Raw genomic sequence first — 20,276 nt, forward strand, 5'->3', positions numbered from 1 at the left:
TTTAGTTTTAATTCTACAGATATTTCCTCATTGGTTTCTACTTTTCCTGAATATGGATGTCCTGTGGGTAGGAAAAAGCTGGGGCTGGGAGCAGAGAAAGGCAAAAATCTCCCTGTTCTTTTTTTGTTGTTTGTACATGTTTTTAAGCAATTGGGGCTATCTGGGGAAAATAGGGCTCAGGTGCTGCATTACAAAACTGCTACGCACGTGAAGTGCGGTTTCAGGTGCAAGTTGTGCAACTTTCTCAGGGTTGCAGTGCTCCTGGGAGAAGACCTGCTCCATCTGACGTGGGCATCATCATCTCGTCGTCGCCCTGGCAGGTACGCAACCCACGGGAAGCAAACCAGCAGCGTGGCCCTGCTCTGACCACGCCGGCTGGAGCCATCTGCTGGGATTCGGCCACCCGCAAGGATGCAGCCAGTAAAAGGCGGCCCTGGTTTCACGGAAGGGTTTATCAAGCAGGAAGAGCCTGTTTCTCGCCAGGAACAGTTACCAGCTGCTGACTCACGCAAACCTCTGGCACTAATTAACCGCGGCGGCTGCCAGCAGGAGCAGGCAGAGGGGTGGGATGGAGACGGGGCTGCGATTGGTTTGGGGCCGAGGACGGAGGGTGGGATTTGGTGCTTCTGTGCTCCCCTTGGCGACATCTGGAGAGGTTCTTCCTTCCAGGTAGGAGCACAGCAGCCTGACAGGTTCGTAAGCAGGGACTGCTGGCACTCAGCATGTCTTTCATCCAGGTAGACAAGGACTCAGATTTTCCTCTCCAAAATCTCCCCTATGGTGTTTTCTCCACGAAGGAGGAGGTGAGTAACAACATGCGTTGCACTGGGCTGTTGTAATTGTTCGGAGCCTATGAATAAGAGGAGAAATTCCCAGCAGCGTGGGATAAGGAAAAACTTCACAGGCTGGGACATGGGTGCAGGCTTCCTGGTTTGAGAGCAGTAGCTGGCACGTTGTCTTTTTGCTTAATGTGGTTATTTTTATGACAGCTTCCTTGAAACTATGGAAAAGAAAGGGAAAGTGCTAGTACTCCCGACGAGTGTTTTAGCTAATACATCCTAGAGTTTTTATGTGGTTTTGACTGTTGGGGTTTTGTTTGTTTTTGTAAAATCATTAAATCTGATCCTTTCACATCACTGTTTGCACTGACTTTTTTTTGAACTCAATTCCTCATTCTCTTTGTGACTGGGTATAATTACACCTTCACCCTCAAGAAGCCACATTAAATACCGATTTCATCTGCCATTAACTCTGTAGCATCCAGTCCTGTTTGCACAATATGAACTAGCATAGGGGGAAAATGAATTCTGTCCTGAAATAGCTGTATTTTCAAGTGAGTGCCTTGTTCTGTTTTCTTTTAAGAGCCTGCTCTTCATCAGTTTGGTAGAGCTGGGTGCAGAAGCATTAAGCAGGGCACAAACTGTGTCATTTCCATCTCTGCAGCTGACCAGTTGTGGTTTATTGGGCGTAAGCACTGCAGCAATGTGTTAAATGTGCGAAAGTCCTAACTGCTATGCCCAAAGGCTACATCTTGAGCCAGATTCAGGCCTTGTATTTTATCCATCACGTAAGAAAACGTGGCTCAGCCTTTTCCAAAGAAGGTGGCTCCCAGTTCCTACGTGCTGAGCCCAGTTAGGCTGACTGCTGACCTCAGACTTGCAGACACCCAACCTGCCAGAGCCACTGAAATGTGCCCTGGAGAAGAGAGTGATTTCTGGGAAGGAAAAGCTAGAGGATTGTGAACTGAAACTTTGTTATTATCTCCTGCTTGCTGCTGTCTCCACTTATCAATACAGGTTCAAAAAAGAATTTAAGCCCAAAGATTGTGTTTTCTGATCTGGTATTTTCCCAAGATAAAACGAGATGGTTCATTTAATCTCTTCCTAGATGCGTGTGTTGTTATCTAACAAGTTTGGATTATTTTTCCACTTTCGCCAGTGACTGTTTGCTGAAGAAAACATCTTTGCCAAGATCTTATTAAAAGGCAGAAATTATTTGGGAAAATAACGTTTTAAAAGTGGCACAATGTTCCAGTGATTTCAAGTTAAAGCAGTCGATGTAATTCCTGTCTATCCCAGTTACAAATTAACCTGATGTGACCTTTAGAGTTTTCTGCAGGAATGTTTGCTGAATAAATACTTATTATCACATTTGGAAACTTGCTTAGAAATTAAAGACTAACAAACAGGTTTAATAGCATGGATTTTCATCGATGATTTTCCCATTTCGTTAATCTACTTTTCATAATGACTGTGACCAGTTAGTCTCTACTTGCTTAAAGGCATGAATAATTGAAATTTTGTCTTTGAACGCAGCAGTGTTTCTATAATTTCCACCCAGCTGTGGCAGAGCTGCATTGGGACAGTCTGCACTGCTCCGGCACCGCAGGCTCAGCACGCGCCTGGCGCGGGCCCTTCGAGGACTGCAGCAAATGAACGCGGTCTTTGTTTGTCTGCGTGCATCTGGCAGGCAAATGCATCCACAGCAATCTCCCATATGCACGGGAAGCTCTTCCTACACCAGGATCTACACCAGGGTTTGCCTTCAGGTGGTGGACTGCTGGCGTGCTATGAGGTTGCTCCAGGCAGAGTAACCTCCTTCGACCTTATGCAGGGATAACGTGGCCGAGCAAGATGCACAGCAGTGGAGCACAGAGCACCTTTCCTCAGCTCAGGGGGAGCTGGAGTGTAGAAACACCAATTTCTTTCTAATAATACACACACAGGGATGAGATCAATCCTTCGTGCCCATTGTGCATCTATGCTGCAGGTCCCCACCTGAAGGAGAAATAGCATCTTCCCACCTCACAACCTATTTCAAATACGTGAACTCATTCTGAAACATTTGTCATTAATGGGGAACAGGCAAATACTTCTGGAGCAGGGAAAGAAACCTCTTCATTTACCTCTCCTTCCCCCAAAAGGCCATGATGAGGGGAATGTGCTCTTCCATCCCTGCAAGTCTGGGAGGAGTCTGTGAGGATGCTCTGCCTCCAAGCTTTAATGTTTTTCATCAGCCAGCCTTTTCTGCTAGCTGTCAGTAGTAAACGGCTGTGACATTGAGCTGCTGGCCCTGATGGATCCAGCTCCCTGTGACCGCTGCGTTCCCCCATGCCCTCTTTGGAGGATTTTTGGGTGCAAGCATAAATTCTTCTTCTCTTCCCCCTGCTCTCACCGCTTTGCAGCCTCGGCACAGGATTGGGGTAGCGATTGGAGACCAGATTTTGGATCTCAGCGTCATTAAGCATCTGTTCAATGGACCAGCTCTTGCCAAACACCAGCATGTCTTTGAGCAGGTATTTATCAGTTTCTTGTTTGGCTTTTTGCATGTGTTTTAGATATATTCATGAGAGTTGTTAGCAATGAGCGATGAGATGTATGCCATGAACTGGACATGGTGGCTTTTACTCAGCACTGAAGCTCTGTTGGGCCAGTTTTAGCCTGGTGTAACTGTCAAAGAGCAGCACGATGAAGCAATGCTGCCTAATTTTTGGGTGACATGGAGGGGTGAGAAAGAAACATCCAAAATTAGCAAAATATTTCAGACCACCTTAAGGCCTTTTCCATCAGGTTGGTTAGCACAGCACATAGCGGCACTAGCAGCTTCCCTTTTGAAACTTCGGATTTGAGTCCAAAGCAGAAACAGGAATCCAAATTTCCCAGGGTTTGGTGCTGGGGGGCATGCCTCTGTGGCAGAGCCCAAATTTCGGGCAAATTTCCCCTCACAGGGAACATGGGCTTGTGCCATCAGTTGTGCTCTGCTCTGAGGGAGAACCCATCACTGTGGAGGCAGCCAGGGCAGCAGGGGATTTGGGACCCGAAGGGTGTTTTTATGAAGCGAGGCACAGTCTGCTATCTGCCTCCCCCTCCTCTCTGTCACCCCACAGCCCACCCTCAACGCCTTCATGGGGCTGGGCCCCGCGGCCTGGAGGGAAGCCCGGGCCCTGCTGCAGACTCTGCTGTCGGCCACTGAGCCAACGCTGCGGGACAACGCGGGCCTGAGGAAACGGTGAGCGAGCACCAGGCCTGAGGTGGCCACACGCCATCTGAGGGGGATTTAACCCAGCGTTGGGGCTTGCCAAGAGCTGCCCACTCCTTGTTATGTTGCTGGTTAATCCTCTCACCGCCCGCAGATCCGGGGCGTAAACCCCTGTTTGGGAACATGGAGATTACGCCCTGGGGTGTGCCCGGATCTGCTGCATCCCTACAGAGGGACGAGCTGGGCTCTGGGGACACCTGGGGCTCCACACACAGCGTGGCAACCATGGCCTCCACGCGGGAGGTAGCCTCGAAGCCTCTGGTCCGTGCCTCCCCCACCTGCCCTGCTTCTGGTCATAACCCTCTCAGCAGCAGCAGCCTGTGCAGTCTAAATTTTCCTGCATACCCCAAACTAGAAAGGAATCACTGCAAGGTTTGGCAAAGCAAATTGAAGATTGAGCTGCTCGAGAGAAACGCTCAGTCCCTTACGTGCTTGTAAACCACTTCAGGGTGAGAGCCTCAACTTGCAGAGAGCTGAAGTCTTTGTCTTTCATTTCAGAGCATTTGTACCTCAGGCTTCTGCTACCATGCACCTGCCAGCACACATCGGTAAGCCTCCCGGAGCCGCCGGCTGCTCGGTGCTGCCCTTTGCTCTTGGCCAGAGGAGCTGCTTTATGTCCAGATTACTCAGACAGATCCTAGCTGCAACAGGGAGCAGGCTTGGTAGGAGCCAGAAGTAGATTATTGTATGCAATGAATGGTAGCTGCTGTCTGCAGCACAGGAGTAGAAAAGCCCAGGGAAGCTCAACAGCAGCCAGAAAATTCCTGGATTTTCACTAAATCAGGGTTGTCTGGTGCTGCAAAACTCTTGTCATCAGATTTGCATCACCTTTGTGATTAGAGCCAGGCAGGAAACACAAGTTCGATTTCAAACATTGTCCCCATTTGTCATCAGAAAATAATCCAGATTTTACAAAATTTTACTCAGGCACAGCCTCATAAACAAGCATGAGTCCCCGCCACCAGGCCGTTACCCTGCATCCCAGCCCACATCAGGCTGCGGACTGTTTTGGAGTGAGAAGCATCTTCGTGGTTTTGACAGAAATTTATATTTGAATCAAAACCAGCTCAACCAAAATCACTGGAGAGATGTGACTAGCCCAGGATTGCGTGAACTTGCCCATTCCCCTTCCAAGCACTGCTCCAAGATCCTTTTGGCTCACGCGGGGCACAGCGGGGCTGTGGGACAGCCAGCCTTCCCCTGCAGGAACCGTGACACCTTCTGCAAAAAGTGCTGGGCTGAATACGTCCATGCTTCCCCAGCAGACAGCTCGGTGAAGAATTGCAGACCCCGTGCATGCTGCTAGTGAGAGCACGACCCTGGCAATATCCCCCCCTGCCAGCACCCTGCAGCTGCGCGTTATTTAGCTTCCCGCAGCGTTTATATCCTTGTGCTCCAGTCCTGCTTGTACCGAGAGCGAGCACTGCCTGTATCCCCTGCTGGGGCTGCGAGATAACACAGCGAGGCTGCAAAATAATGCAACGAGGCTGCAAATTAACACAGCGAGGCTGCAAACGAGCGCCAGGCCGCCGAGCTGCTCGCAGCGGCGGCAGCAGAGGGCAGCAGCCGCCCGCCCCGCGCCAGCCCCTGGGTTGTCTTCGCCGCCGGGGGCTGGAAACCAAAAAACCAGCCGGTTTTGTCATCGTTTTCCAGGCGAACCACATTAATCACCACCCTTACGCTATTCCTCACAGCCCCGTAGTAATCATGTGAAACGCTGAATGGCTCCGCTTCACTCTCTGCATCCCCTCCTGCTCTTTGCGTCACGTATCGTGCGCTTTAGCCCCTGCAGATGATGGGCTTTCCCACTGCTGATCCACATTTGTGTTTGTTTGTTTGTTTGTTTGTTTTTTCCATTCAGGAGATTACACCGACTTCTATTCATCACGCCAGCATGCCACCAACGTCGGGATCATGTTCCGGGGCAAGGAGAACGCGCTGATGCCCAACTGGTGGGTCACACAGGTGGTTCCCTGGGGCACCTTGTTTTACACAATCTTCTGTCGGTATATGTACATTTTTAATGGTCTGGGTATTTTAGCAAAACACTGATTTCACAGTGGACAAGAAACTGTGAACTTTGTGAGTGTGTCAAGAACTCAAGAAGAGAACCAAAAGCCCCATTTCCCAAGAACCAAAAGCCCCATCTCCCCAGCCTGTGCTGGTGCACCAATAGCAATGCACACCTCTGGTTCAAGGGCAGATTCACCTAAGAAATTGTTTTGCCACACGTCAAGAAACCGGGGTTTAAACTCTGAGGAATTTAGGGGAGCAGTGGCACAAGAGAAGCACAGCTACATGGCTGCAGGACTGTATTTTGTTCCCATCTTTACCTCAGAGCAGGGAAGGTGCAATTGTTTGTGCCCATCCATCAGAGCTCAGGCCTCAAACTTCACACCCTGAGATGCCTCTGCCCCAAGAAGCTGCTCTGGGTGGTGAAGCTCCCCAAACTAACCCATGCTCCGTGATGCTCTTTCACAAGGCTGCACTTACCCGTGGGTTATCATGGCCGGGCATCTTCTGTCGTGGTGTCTGGGACACCCATCCGGAGACCTGTGGGACAAATGAAACCCGACAACGGTGAGTCCATGGCAGGCTTTAAATGTGGCTTCTTACTCCTTATTTAACTTTTATTTTTCCCCCACATCATCCAGTAGTAGGCAGCAAGTGTCTGGGATGCCCAGGCTGGGTGAGGGCAGAGAGCAAAGGAAAGCCCAGAGCTAAATCCATCTTATGTCTGCATGCCAGGCAGCATCAGCTGCTTCGTTTTTTTCTGCATGATGCTTTCATTGCCCTGTCTGCTTCCCTCTCATAAAGCACTCTTCTTTCTGCCCACAGATAAACCTCCAGTGTTTGGTGCTTGCAAGCGTCTGGATATTGAGTTAGAAATGGTAAGACAGGCTATTTGCCTTGCCATTGTAATAGAGAAACATTAAAGAAAGGAAAGAAAAGGTAAATTCAGCTGCTTCTAAAATTAATGTCTTGAGGTCCATTCATTCATTTCATCTGATACCTTTGTGTAGCAGGCAACGAAGAGTTCTGTCATGGAAATCTTCCTGTCTGATGGCTGGAGGGTGTTTTAGCTCATTCAGTGCTTTGCTAATTGAGCTTTCAGGCTGGAAACAGCTTGTCTGGCCAGACCCGAGCAACCTGGAAGCATGCGGCATGTTCTTCATATCAGGCACCACTGCCTGCTATCTGGCCAGCAGTTGCCTTTGCCCTGCAGCCAGGATCCTTTAGCAGACAGGGGGATTTTAGGAGCCCAGACCGCCCGTGCTGTGAATCCAGAGCTGGGGAAGCCGGGAATTGCTGCGAGTGCCATCCAAGCACCTCGCCCTGGCTAGGAAGAGTAAACCTGTGCTGTGTGTGTTGGAACAAAACATCTGTGGGAGGTGCATTTCGTGGCTTAGCCTGGTCCTAAAGGATTGTTTTGTAGTTTTGTAGGATTGTTGCTTGTAATTTATACAATATATATCATCTGGATTGTGATTAGGGAAGACCATTTTACTCCCATGTTTTGGCGCAGTCAGGTCCTTGTTTAATGGCTGGCTCTTGGCAACACAACGCTCCCAAGCACTTCAGAGCTGCCAGCCTTAAGGAGGGGGTGAGAGAGGGAGTAGGCTACGTTCCTTGTCTAATTGTGTCTGGGAAATGATGCAGAATCACGTCCTGCCCAGCCTTGGTTGTTCACACATGTAACCCTCTGTATGGTAAAGATTTCTGACTTCAGAAACTTAATCAACACTTTGCTTTTTAACTTCAGGCATTCTTTGTGGGACCTGGAAACAAGTACGGGGAGCCAATCCCTATCAGCAGAGCCCACGAGCACATCTTTGGGATGGTCCTTATGAACGACTGGAGCGGTAACCAGCACTGCAGGCATCTGCCTGGAGGGGGGGATCACAGCACCGTGGGAAACCCTAGATATGGATAAAGGATGTCTTTTAATAACAGATTAGGGGGCACTGAAATCACTGGGTATAGTTGAAAGGGATCAAAATGAAACACTACCTGCATTTCTCAAGCTCTTTCTAAATCTGTCTTTGATCAATCAGTAGAACCAGTGATTGCTGCCTAATGAAGATTTATTTACTTATGAAGGAGCTAATATCTATCTAGTTTCTTCTGAGCAGGGATGGAGCAGCCCTAAGGACGGCGATTTCATCAGAGGATTGATTTCAGTGTCAGGATTAGGGAAAGGATTTGACAATCACAAATCCCTCTCTCTGTTCAGAGATTTAAGCAGACAAAAGCATTGTTATCGAGGTGAAATTAGCCCTATGACTGGCATGGACCCCTGGCTGGGTGTCAAAGCATTAACTAAACTGGGGAGGAAAATGTGGTTATCTGAGGATGGCCTGGCTTACTTTAATTATCCCTGCCTTTTCTTCCTAATCTAGCCTGTCTGAGAAATTTGGTTTGAGGGTTGGAAAGGGATGGATTTAAATCAAGGTTTGGGCACAATGGCTGGAAATGGGTGGTGGTGACATTTCCAAGTCCATGCAGCTGGTTCAGTAGCTGTGCAGAGGTCTGTGTCTTCAACCAGTGTGAAAGCTCACAACAATTACTGTGTTAAATGGCATTGCTTTCAATTTTTCCTTCCTAGCTCGCGACATCCAGAAATGGGAATATGTTCCTCTGGGCCCATTCCTGAGCAAGAGCTTTGGCACAACCATCTCACCTTGGGTTGTCACCATGGAAGCTCTCATGCCATTTGTGCTGCCCAATCCTGTCCAGGTTAGCAAGGGGAAGACTTGAAACTTTGGAGAGTTTACAAGCATGATCCTGCATCCACACACACAGAGAAACCTTGAGCTCTTTGAGTCAAATGCTGATTGATGTCACTGGCATGGCCACATGGCACCCTGACTGCCTTCCTGCCTACTTGAGCAGGGCAGAAAAATTGTCTCCTTCAAAATATCTTGAAAATAAACTGATCAGAGAGCTTCTTGGTAGTGCTTAACATTCAAGAAGCAGTAGAGAGAGAGTGGACTCATTCCAAAACACTTTGTTCAAGCGTTTCCAGTTGTCTGTGTTATGTAGGCGTTTCGTTAAAATGGAAAAAGATAATGAAGGTCTCACAGAGAATTTGCCATCTTCTCTGTGCAGGCAGAGAACAAAGTTGTGCTAGCACCATATTTGTTTTGGATTAACATCCACACCAGAGTGATGGAGAGGGATTTTGGAGCCCAAGTGCAAAAAAAAGGGAATTTGGATCTGTGGATATCACATCAGCTCAGAAAGGTCTTTAAAAACATGTGCATGAGAGCAAGAAAAGCAATAATCTGAACAGTAATAGTGGTAAAGTAAATGGGGCGTGCAGCACAGCCTGCATAAACAAAGTCACCGGGACGGCTCATGGAATTTTTCCTTTCTGCTTGTTTAGACTGACATGCCTTTTATATGTTATTAGGATCCCAAGCCACTGCCCTACCTTCGGGATGAAGAACCCTACACCTTCGACATCAATCTCTTTGTTGCCATTAAAGGTACGGCAAAGCTGAGCAAGTTATAAAGCTGAAATTGCCAATTAAGGACTGCAGGACCCACCGGGTACACCAGACAATTTGCTCTCGGCTCTGCAGTGCTCCTTTTTGCCTCTGTCAGGGAAAGAAGGAAGCTCCTCGTGCTCCCTGTTGGCCATGCAGCGATGCACCAAGGAGGGAATGCTGCCCACCGGGGGCTTGCAGATGAGCAGCTCATGAGGAGGAGGGTCCCTGCGGGGGCTGCCTGCAGGGCACAGAATGAGCAGCTGTCCACGACTGTCAGATTTAAGCCCAGCACAGCCCCCAGCTAATGGCCCTGCTGAGCAGGAGGTCCAGTTGCTGCTCCTGTAGTAGAGGAAATGGGTAGCTTGATGTTACCCTGGTGCCAGCCACATGCTTGTTTTCTGTGAAATGCTGGCCTTCATAAGGGAATGGAAAATGTTATTGCTTCTTTGCTGCAAGGGATCGCAATGATAAAAGGAGTCATCCATCTGTAAAATGAAAAGACTCGAGCATCAGTCATCCAACACAAACGAGTTGTTTTCCTGTTTCTTATTTTTTATTTTCCTCAGGAGAAGGAATGAGCACGCCAACTACTATATGCAGATCCAATTTCAAGGTAAGACCTCAGTCTCTTGCCTCTGCTGGAAATCTTGCTGATGCCATCAGCTCCACTTTGGTGCCCGAGCACCGAGCAAGGGAACAGCTCCTCCTGCTGCTCGGCTTAGGATTCAGGCAAAGGCAATTGCCTCTTGCTGTGCCAACGTGGAAGAGCTGTGCCAAGGTGGAAGAGAGCCTCGCAGTCACAGCTGGTAATTTCCACGTGTTCACAGCTGCAAACCCAGGGCTATCCTGGGTGCTGCATGGGCAGGGTGGTGGCTGTGGTAGCGTGGGCTGATGGGGACATGGTAAGCCAGGGGGCGTGTGGACCAGCTGCAGCACGTCTCAGGCAATTTTGTATTCACATGTAGTTCTGTGCATCTACAGCAATTACCTTAATCAGTAAATCAGTAGTCAGCAAATCAACAATTAGGAGATTTTTCTGTGAACCTACTGGGCCTGACCATTGATCCTGTGTTAGCAGTGCTGGCCTTAAAGAGAAAGAAAAGGAGAATTGACATCTAACTGAAAGAGATTTTAAGGGACTAAATTGCAAGTTAAAGTCTGAATTTTATATGCACATAACAGCTCCTTGTCATCATTTAGAAAGCAATCAACCAGGCCACAGTAACTATTAAAAATATAGAACCGAGTAGCTGTGGATGTTATTTTTAGGCTGCTGAAGGTTAAATAAGGGAATTTCTTTAGTGACAGTCTGACCAACATCATCCAGAGAATGCAATACCTCGTGCATAGGCATGCAAGAGGTTTGCCTTTCATTGCTTTAGCCTCCTCCTCCCTCTTGCAGCACATGTACTGGACGATGAAGCAGCAGCTGGCTCACCATTCGATCAACGGGTGCAACCTCAGGCCTGGTGACCTCCTGGCATCAGGAACCATCAGTGGGCCCGTGAGTGTTCAAATACCACAGCTACCTGGTCAGGAGCCCAAAACCGACTGAGCAGGGCTTTGGGTCAAAGTCCTATTTGGTTTGAGCAGCCATGAAAATGCCTGCAGTTGCTTCCTAGGCGTTTTGTGCTAATGGTTTGGCAACCCCAAAATCACACTGAGAGATGTTTTTTAATCATTTGATGTTGTTTTTAATCTCTCCCATGTTCCTTTCTCTAAGAACTATTTAACTCTAGATGCAAATTAATTTATGTGTACAAGCATCCACATGAGCTTGTTTTTGCTTTATGAAATACAGCTTTTTAAAATTATTATTATCATTATTTGTAAAGAAAATATTAAAGGTGCATGAGTATAGCTTGTAGATTTTCTAATACTATATATATGGACCTAACTTCACAAGCTAGTATTCTCCTTGTACAGACAGTTGTTGCAATATCTGAGTAAGGTATTGGCACTTGCTGAAACATCAAAGATAAATGCTCTTCACACTGTCTGGAAGACAGCTTCAGGGGAAGTGGTTTCCAGACAGGGTTACCTGTACTTCCATTCTGAGCACTTCTGAAGTGTTTTCTGCTTCCTCTAACTCATTGCTCTGCAAATTGACATTGAAGATGTACAAACCTTTGCCAGCTTCGCTCTTCTGAAGAACGAAATGTAAATAAAACTGTGAAACACGGGCTACATGAAAGCACTGGATTTGCAGGAGTGCCCTATATTTGTTTCCCTTCTTTCTGTAGCAGGCTCAAACTTCTCTTAAAGGATTTAAGACTATTTTATACAGAGCAGATAAAGGCTGGAAGGCATGGCTGCTTACAGTGAGCAAGGAAATAAAATGTGGAGGCAAAACAATAAGACAGTATCAATGAACCAAATCAACAGCAGAAGCCCATTCTATATTTTTATTTATTTGTGAATCTACCTCCAGCGGCAAGTAGCTTAGCAGTGGGACAGGTGCTAAAGAGCTGTTTATTTGTTAACTTTTGCTGCAGGAACCTGAGAGCTTTGGCTCTATGCTGGAGCTGTCTTGGAATGGGACAAAAGAAATCCCCATTGGCAGTGGACAGTCTCGTAAATTCCTGCAGGATGGAGATGAAATCATTTTAACAGGTAATGGCCGAGCTCCTGCTCTTACACTGTACCTAAGAGATGTTTCCAGATGTTGATGGCAGTGGCACAAGCCCCTGGGCAGGACACAAGCTGTGCTCCATGTGCCTGCCGTGCAGCCCCAGCTGTTTCCATCCCACCTACCACCAGGTAAAAAGAGGCAGACAGAAATTTCCCTGTAATAAATGCTTTCTGGGTTAGTTTATTTGTTTTGTTAAATGATTGAATGACCTCGCTATGTCTGTGTGTGAGTGTTAGTGGGATGTTGGGGTAGGTTTGCTTTTATGGGTGAAAATACCCTGGGACTAGCATTAGCTGATGTATTGTTGCCACCATGGTCCAAGTTTACAAGGCTTGGCAAGTCTTGAAAAGTCATTTTGCAAATAATATTTCATTGATGACATATGCATATCTAATTTATTGCGTTGCAAATTCAGTATGTGGGAAGTAGCATGAAGCCTGCTAGAACAGCTGACCAGGTCCCCTCAGAAAAGGGCTGCACTTGAGAACTCTTTCATACTGGGCCATGGTTTTAATTTTCATTTTGAGAAACTAAGGATTTTATGCATTGAAATCTAACATGGCCTTTTGTGATCCAAATCCAACTCCCTCCTCTTTTTAATCCACAGTCCAGTGCAAGACAAATCTATTTTTCCTTTCCTCTCATCTTGTCAACCCCGTTACGGCTTTGAGGTGGCAAAGAGTTGACAACAACAGTCATGTGAAACTTATTCAAACGTCTTGCTATGTTGTCTACTGAATTTTTAGAGAATTTTGGTGGGATTTTGTACACCAGCAGCTCCCACTCTGAGACCCAGCCAGTAACACGCCTGGCTCTGAAGTGATGAGAAAACATTTACAAATGTGATGTAGGCCAGAGAAAATGTGAGTGACTAACGTCTATGCAGTAACTGGAAGGACGTGAAAGTGTGATGTAGTGTGTGTCCACAGGTCTTTGCCTACTTAATCCAGCCCACACGGTAATAAGAATAGATGGGATTTGTCCATAGAGGCATTGCCATATGCCTGCATCTCCTAGTGCTGGTGTTTGTGAAAGCATGGGCTACTTGTTTTCTTTCTGCACTACGAGGCATTTACTTCACACCCCTTAGGATCTTCATTTAAGCTTTTTAACTCCCCAGGCAGTGATCCAGATGCCAACACTAAGCCTCACAGCAGGATGCAAGTGGCGAAATAAGATTGTGGCATGTGCTGCAAGCTATCATTGCCTGGTCTAGTTAATGCAGGTAAAATCAAAGGTCCTTCACCTAGCTGTGTTTCTGCCGCAGAGGTGTTTAATTGGAGAAAGCCCAACATGGTAAAGCAGAAGCACATCTAAGCAAAACATGAACCTGAAGTTATGCAGGACACATGTTGGAGCAGCGTTCATGGCAATGCTGAAATGGATGAAGTGACAAAAACCAGCAGCATGCATGTAGGTGCACATCACAGTCAGGTCAGCCCTCCAGACACACCTCTGGATCTGCAGCACTTCCCCTCTTAAGATATTCAGCATGAGGAAAAAGAGGGTTTGCACGCAGGAATGGCCACTGGGCCTGCCCATCTGCGTATATATGCTGGATGAATGGCTGGGGTTTTGTTTGTTTGTTTGTTTTAGGGTGAAATATCAGAGTTATGTTGTGCTAAACTTTTGGAAGAGCACTGCCCCACTGTTCTAGCTCTTTGCCAGGGCTTGGCTGGCTCTGATGACCCTCCATTGAGGCAGGAGGTGATAGGAACCAGGAACACTGCAAACCAGCTGGGGGTAAATGGCTGCCAGACACATGCTGGATTTAGCTTTTAGAAACTAGTCAAAATGCACAAAACTTTCCCACACAACTCCTTGCTGGAAAACAGCTTTTTTTTTTTTGTGCTGTAGTTATCACTCAACATGGATCTGAGTGGTGGTTATGGGCTATTCTTGGCCAAGACTTTCAGGAATTTTGCCAAAGCAGTCTAAAAATTCTTGTTCTTTCAGAAACATTTTTAACAAAAAGCAAGGACCTTTCTGTGGAGAAAAATAAGTAGGGCTGCATTCCAGTCTGCCAGTGATGGCTGTGTGAGCTGTCCCAGTGGGGCCGCAGCCCCGGTGCCTCCTGTTTGGCAGCCCCCATACTGGGTTTGAGTTTCTGTGAGGTGCTGCCAGCTTTGCAAAGCAAGGTGCTGAGACAGCTGGAGACTGAGATGTACTGGAGGGAGATGGAGATGGAGGTACCAGGGAGTCCCTGGTGTCTCTGACGTACTTCAGCCCTCAAACAAGCCTTTGTATATTCATGCTGCAGTGTGTAGATGTCTGATGCTGCTGTCCATTGCCCTCTAGAGGTGCAGGGCTCTCTCAAGTAACTATGCCAGCAACCCTAAAATAGGGAACAGGTGTATGAATGTCTCTTTGGAGTTCCATGCTGACATCCTGATCTGCAATGAGCACCTTGCAGTTTGGGAGCTGTGGGCATGTGGTGTCCAGCTGAGGGACAATGAGACTAGACTGTGACCCATGCTGACCTTTGTGCCCAGAGCAAGAATCCCAAATGCCTTTTTGTATGACGACGTTGCTGTTAACCTGGGTGAAGGCACCGCTGCCCCAGGAGGATGGTCTCACATCAAGCAGCCTGCTGTGCTGTTTCAAACCAGCTGCAGTTTGTGGTGATGGGGGCATCACGCCATTCACGAGAGCCACGTGCTGCTGCAACTGCCTGCGGGGACAGCTGGGGACGTGATCCTATTTAGTGATGTATGGCAGATCCAGCACCTTAGGGCACCCCTGAGGCAGGGCTGCTGCTATTGCATCCTCTCCCCACGCAGCACCACTAGCTCTTGCCAAGTGCCCAGCCCATAATTCCTAGTCTCCCATTTCAACTTCGTGTTTTTGCTCACTTTCATCTCTTCTCCCCTCGTGGGAACCATTTCAGTGCCCTACTGCACAAAATGAGAGAAATACTCTGTTCCAAAAAGTACATCCCGGGGAGGGAGCCCTGTTAGCGGTGGCTCGCTGAGGGTGTGCAGCAGCCGGCTGCACAACCCTCGCCGCAGCTCCTTGGCACGCTGCTCTGGCCGACACTGCCGGCAGCACAGAGCTGGCTTTGTGAAATGTGCCGCTCCTTGGTGCTGCTCTAAATCACAGTTGACAGCAGGGATAACTAAACTGGACTGAAATAATAAGCCAGTGCTCAAAGGAAAGCTGGCAATGGAGCCTGATGAGAAAAATGGAAAGTGAGCTGAGCCTCAAAGCAAGCGTCTTACTCTGGTAATGTTGAGGATTGAGGATGGCCTAGCAGGTACTGGGAGGATGTCTGTGGGATGGATGTTGTACAGGTACTTACAGACACTGCTGTCCTAGGGAAAACTTCATCTCTGCCTGGCCGTGGCAGCAGCGCTGGTGGGCTGGTGCTGGCAGGGTCTGTCCTGCTGCAGCCTGAGCCCACCCCATTCTCCTTTTCCTCCTCTGACCCCCTTGCGGGTGGGGATCGGGGGTTGAGCTCTGTTGTGTTCACGTCCCTCCCAGCTTCTCAAAGGCAGCTGGCTTTTATCACAGGCGGGGAAGATGATGTATTCCATTATTTTAGGAAACCCATCTCTAACTATGAAATCAGCACAGCATGTGCCACTTGTGTCCTTCCTTTGATCAGCTGTTGCTAGCGGAGAGCTACAGTAGGTCTCCTCGGCTGCTTCTTCCCAAAATAGTCTTCCCAGATGGGCTCGGAGCCCCTCGCTGTGTCCGTGCCCCTCCTTCCCCTGCAGCTGAGCTGTGGATGCTGGGTTGACCCGTGGCAGTGAGGGCTGCAGTGGCACCTGTGTCACCGTGTCACCTCTCCCATCGGTCTGCACCCTCCTGCAGTGGGACATGTCGTCACAGACCAGTAGCTTCAGCAGCAGCCAGCACACTTGCGGTGTCTGTCTGCACAAGAGGATAATCAGATATTTTGTGTTAGTTACTGAGTTTCTTGTGGAATATTGCTGCTTGATTTAGGTCTTGTTGTTTGGGGGCTTTTAATGACCATCCCTCTGGTTCTAAGCACCCCGATGGCCTAATGCTAGAGAGAGAGAACCCAGGTTTATTTTAGTAATTGCAAGGCTGAGCCAGCCACAAATCAGTTTAGATTGATGATGCTGCAGGTTGGGTTTGAAAACAGGAATATTGCACATCTTGTTTGTTCCTTGATCATATTCACTGAACTTGTATATTGCTGTGTTTCACTTTTTATTTTTTTTTTTAAACAATCTATTTGAACTTTTTTCCACCATTGCATTTCTGAAAGTTTTTATTTCTCAGTCAAACTTTAAGAATGCTGTACTCTTAACCTCAAATATCCACCTGAGGATACTTACACTCATTTTTGATCTCTCTGTGTCTTTATACATGTGCATTCTTGGTAAAACCCTGCTGTCCTCACAGCACAACCTCTCCCTTCTTTTCTGGCACCAGGTTACTGCCAGGGCAGTGGCTACCGTGTGGGGTTCGGCCAGTGCTCAGGAAAAATCCTTCCAGCCGTGTCAGGTCCGTGATGACTGCAGTAAGGTGGTGTCTGAGGAGGAAGAGAAGAAGGAGGAGAAGGAGGACCAACCCCCCCCACCTCTAACAGACGTGCTGCTTAACTCAGATTTATTATTTTTATATGAGTGATTGGAATCTTACTGTTTTTAATTATCAATAAATACCTTCAAGATGAATGTGGCTCTGTGGTGTGGTAAGAAAAGGTTTTCAATGCTAGCTTAATGTTCTTGGAATGAGAATAGGGTGATTTAAAGAGAAAGTGAGATTTTTATCTCTTCTGTATTAATATTTTTATTGCAGCTATAAAAAGGACTTCAAATAAACTTAAATATTCAGAGCACTGGGTTGATGATACCAGCAGAGATCGAATGCTGACTTCTGGTTTCTCCACTGTTCATCTTCTGATGAAGGTGAGTTTCAGATGGATGCTAAAAACTTGTGAACCCCTCCGAACAGAAGAGCTACAGGAGCATGCCCTCAACTAACACATAACAAAGCAATTGGCAAATGTGATCATCGATGCAACTGAAAGCACAAGAAGGCAAAACAACGAGGCACTGAACAACCTTTTAAACAGAGTGAAAACAAATTGTGCTGTACCAAAGGCTGTGCACCAGCTTCCCTGGTGTTAGGGAGGGAAGCAGCATCACCGTGGTGGCCGGTGCTGTCCCCAGGCACCCAGCGGTGGCTGTCCCACCTTGTCACCTCCCAGGGGCCATGACATGGAGGAGGCTGCCCCCCTCCTTTGTGCCACCCAGTGCCATGGCAGCTCCTTGCAGCGGGCAGCAAACAAAGCCACACAACACTTGTCTCAAGTGTAAAGGGCATCTGCCACGTCCTGCTGGCCTACAAATCAATTTAACTCCGTGGCCGAGTGCCAGATCACATCAATTAGAGGGTATTACTGACTGAAGGAGCTCGGGAGACCAGATAATGAACTCTGGTACGGTGCAAGGGAAACTCGCTAAATATTTGCTTGTTCCTCAAAGTGAAGGGGCTGATGAGGCTGCTGGCTTCATGCAGGGACAATAGGATGAGCTGTTTTCCATGGCTGCCCGGTTGCTCCTATTGAGGCCTGCGGGTAATTTTGGGCAATGTGCCCACACAGCATCACCACCTACAGCTGCAGCTGCATCCCAAGAGCCAGAAGCCCCTTGTGCTGGAGTTGGTGGGCAGCAGGAGGGTTGGCTATATGGAGCTTTTGAGTTCAAAAGTCTTGTTTGTGGAGCTCCCTGTAGGAGAGGGTCTGGGCCCATCCGCTTCAAAGCCTAGGCAATATGGCATCGGGCCATGCCGATATTTAATGTCATCCAGGGGGAGCATCCAGTACTCATCAGGAATGTGACCTCTTGGCCAGGCAGGAGAGAAAAGCGAATTTGGAATGAAGATTAATGAAAAAATGTGACAGAGTGGATAAATCATTGCAACGGGGTGTGTTTGCTGAAACGGGCTCTCTTCCAGGCAGCCTCAGTGTGCAATAATAATGGTCCTTTCCAAGCATGATACTGGGAGGATCATCCCTAAATCCACTAAAAATTTTAGCCAAAGACATTCCACTGTTACCAGAAGGGATGGCCTGGCCAGGAAAACAGTGGCTATTTGTTTATCAAGAAAAAGTAATTTTTTTCTTCTAGCTCTTGTGGATTCCCTGAATTGGACTACTAGATAGATATTTAATTTATTGTACTCTGACTCGGTTGTCAGTTGATAGGATGCTTTATGCTCTCTTTTGACCCCAAAGGACAACCACAAATTGACACCTTCCCTCTTGGATTTAGAAATAACTCATGCTGTCCTTGAAGCAAAGCTGTGGCTGCCCCACGTTGTGGCTTTGTCATGATGCCACAGTCCCACAGAAGCTAAAAAAGGAGAGAAATGGTTTTTATGCCCAAGGTGACGTTTCACCTTCAGGAGAAAGAGATGAGCCTGGTTTTGGTGCGCACTGTGGGGACGGGGAGCAGGCCCAGCAAGCCTAGGCCGCCCACAGTACCAATACCCCCCTGACCCCCCCCCGCCAGGGCATCCTGCCTGAGGTGAGGGTATATCTGCATGGCAACGTCCCAAAAATTGCATTGTTTTCACTTGCTAAGGAACCAGCAATGCTACAGGTCCCGTAGTACCACAAAGAAAGCTCTGGAAAACACCCAGGTGCTCCGGGCACCTAGTGAGGACTTGGCCTCATCCAGGGCAGCTGTGTCCACTTTGTGGGCTCGGCCTTTAAAAGCTGAGGGTGCTGGAAGCCTCCTTTTTTTTTAGGGAAGGCATCTGCAGGAGTGAAATGAACTTGAGGCTTCAAAGTGAGGTCCTTAGAGCAGGAGGGTGCTTGGGGACTCTCAGCAAAGTGTGCAGACCTGGTGCTGAGAGGAGTTTATTTTTTAAAGGGACGTTTGAAATGGCTTGTCCCTCTCTGCAGAGAGCTTCCTCTGTGCTTCTGGAAGCTGTTGCTGCAATTAGATTTGAGCATGGCTCTCTTTGCTTCCAGAGTTTATTACTTTTAATTTAATATAAGTCTGCTTTCATTAAGTTTCTTGTATACCGGCTTCCAACAACAAAAGGAAAAAAGTCAAACCCAGAGCTCCTGCTCCTCTGCTGTGTCATAGCACCAAGTTTACAACCTGGATGTAGGAGAAGAAATTCCTCCTTGTGTCTTCAGAGGCCTGGAGGAAAAGTAGAACCCATCCAGGCGGCCTCGTTTGGAGCTTTACAATATTGCATGGGAAGGAAGCTGCTGCTTCCCTGGGCAGAGGAGAGGGAAAAGCACAGCTGATGGAAACCTCAGCTTCAATGCTTGCCTGGAGCTCCCTCCATGCTGGTGAGTGTTTTGTGGCAGTTCCTCACTGCCATCCTGGGGGTGAGTAGTGGGGAGACCTTGGATAGAAGGGCATAGGGGTGCCTCGGGATCATGCTGCCTTATAACGACACAGTGAATCACATTCCTGTACCTTAATCCATCTGGTTTTATTTTGCTGTTAAAAAAAGCTAAGGGCAGCTTCTGGTTGATACTGTTTAAGATGCATCTTTTTCTAGATCAAAGTGTCAGCTGGTTGGTGTGTAATGAAAGAGCTGGGTATAATTTATGATAGCGCTGTGGTATAATTGTGTGCCAAAAGAAAAGAACAGAATAAAACCCTAAAGCATAGTTCTGAATTTAAACAAAACACTGGATTTCCAGTGTGAAATACTGGCCTTTTTCACCAAAAATATTTTTCTGCAGAGGTTCTAATTAGAAATTGATGCGATATGATGAGAAAAACATCAGTGTTGATGAAAGCAGTAATAAGTCAGCAATACTCTTAATTCCTTTATTAACCAGGCAGTAATTATTCAAAGTATAATGCTTTTTCAGTGGCTGTTCAGGGTCAAGGTAGTGACTTTGCTAAAATGGGCACTGCTGATAATGATATTCACATAGGTTTGGCCTTAAGCAGGAATATGGGAGGCCATTTTTCAGGCTTGATTGCAGCTTCTGTCCAGGATGCTCACATGGTCACTGCTCAGTGAGAGAGATGGAGAGTGTTTCTGGAACCTTAAAATTGATTTAAAGCTTTGGAAGTCTTTGGAAGTATGCAAAGAACATGCTGAAGCACTGGCCCAATCTTGCCCTATACAAACTTACTATGAGTAGCATGGCTGCTGCTTGAAAA

At 47.5% G+C, this 20,276-nt stretch overlaps 2 protein-coding genes across 7 annotated transcripts in view; both read left to right on the forward strand.

The window, feature by feature from the left end:
- The first annotated feature begins 597 nt into the window (after positions 1 to 597).
- Positions 598 to 16,808, forward strand: FAH (fumarylacetoacetate hydrolase). Its single transcript, XM_068696402.1, has 14 exons — positions 598 to 803; positions 3,185 to 3,295; positions 3,887 to 4,008; positions 4,537 to 4,586; positions 5,900 to 5,990; positions 6,521 to 6,618; positions 6,877 to 6,929; positions 7,802 to 7,901; positions 8,645 to 8,775; positions 9,452 to 9,527; positions 10,097 to 10,143; positions 10,933 to 11,034; positions 12,026 to 12,143; positions 16,564 to 16,808. Exons 1-14 carry the CDS (start codon positions 723 to 725, stop codon positions 16,641 to 16,643), a joined length of 1,260 nt encoding a protein of 419 aa, XP_068552503.1. The 5' UTR covers positions 598 to 722; the 3' UTR covers positions 16,644 to 16,808.
- A 2,084-nt stretch (positions 16,809 to 18,892) lies between these two features.
- ARNT2 (aryl hydrocarbon receptor nuclear translocator 2) overlaps positions 18,893 to 20,276 on the forward strand; it is a 175,542-nt gene continuing 174,158 nt past the window's right edge. For all 6 annotated transcript variants that reach the window (XM_068696302.1, XM_068696303.1, XM_068696305.1 and 3 more), the window contains exon 1: positions 18,893 to 19,444. In XM_068696302.1, coding sequence (XP_068552403.1) covers positions 19,399 to 19,444 — 46 coding nt within the window. In that variant the 5' untranslated portion in view covers positions 18,893 to 19,398. The remainder of the gene's footprint in view (positions 19,445 to 20,276) is intronic.

Source organism: Anas acuta, chromosome 12, assembly GCF_963932015.1.
Source record: "Anas acuta chromosome 12, bAnaAcu1.1, whole genome shotgun sequence".
NCBI classification, from domain to species: Eukaryota; Metazoa; Chordata; class Aves; order Anseriformes; family Anatidae; genus Anas; species Anas acuta.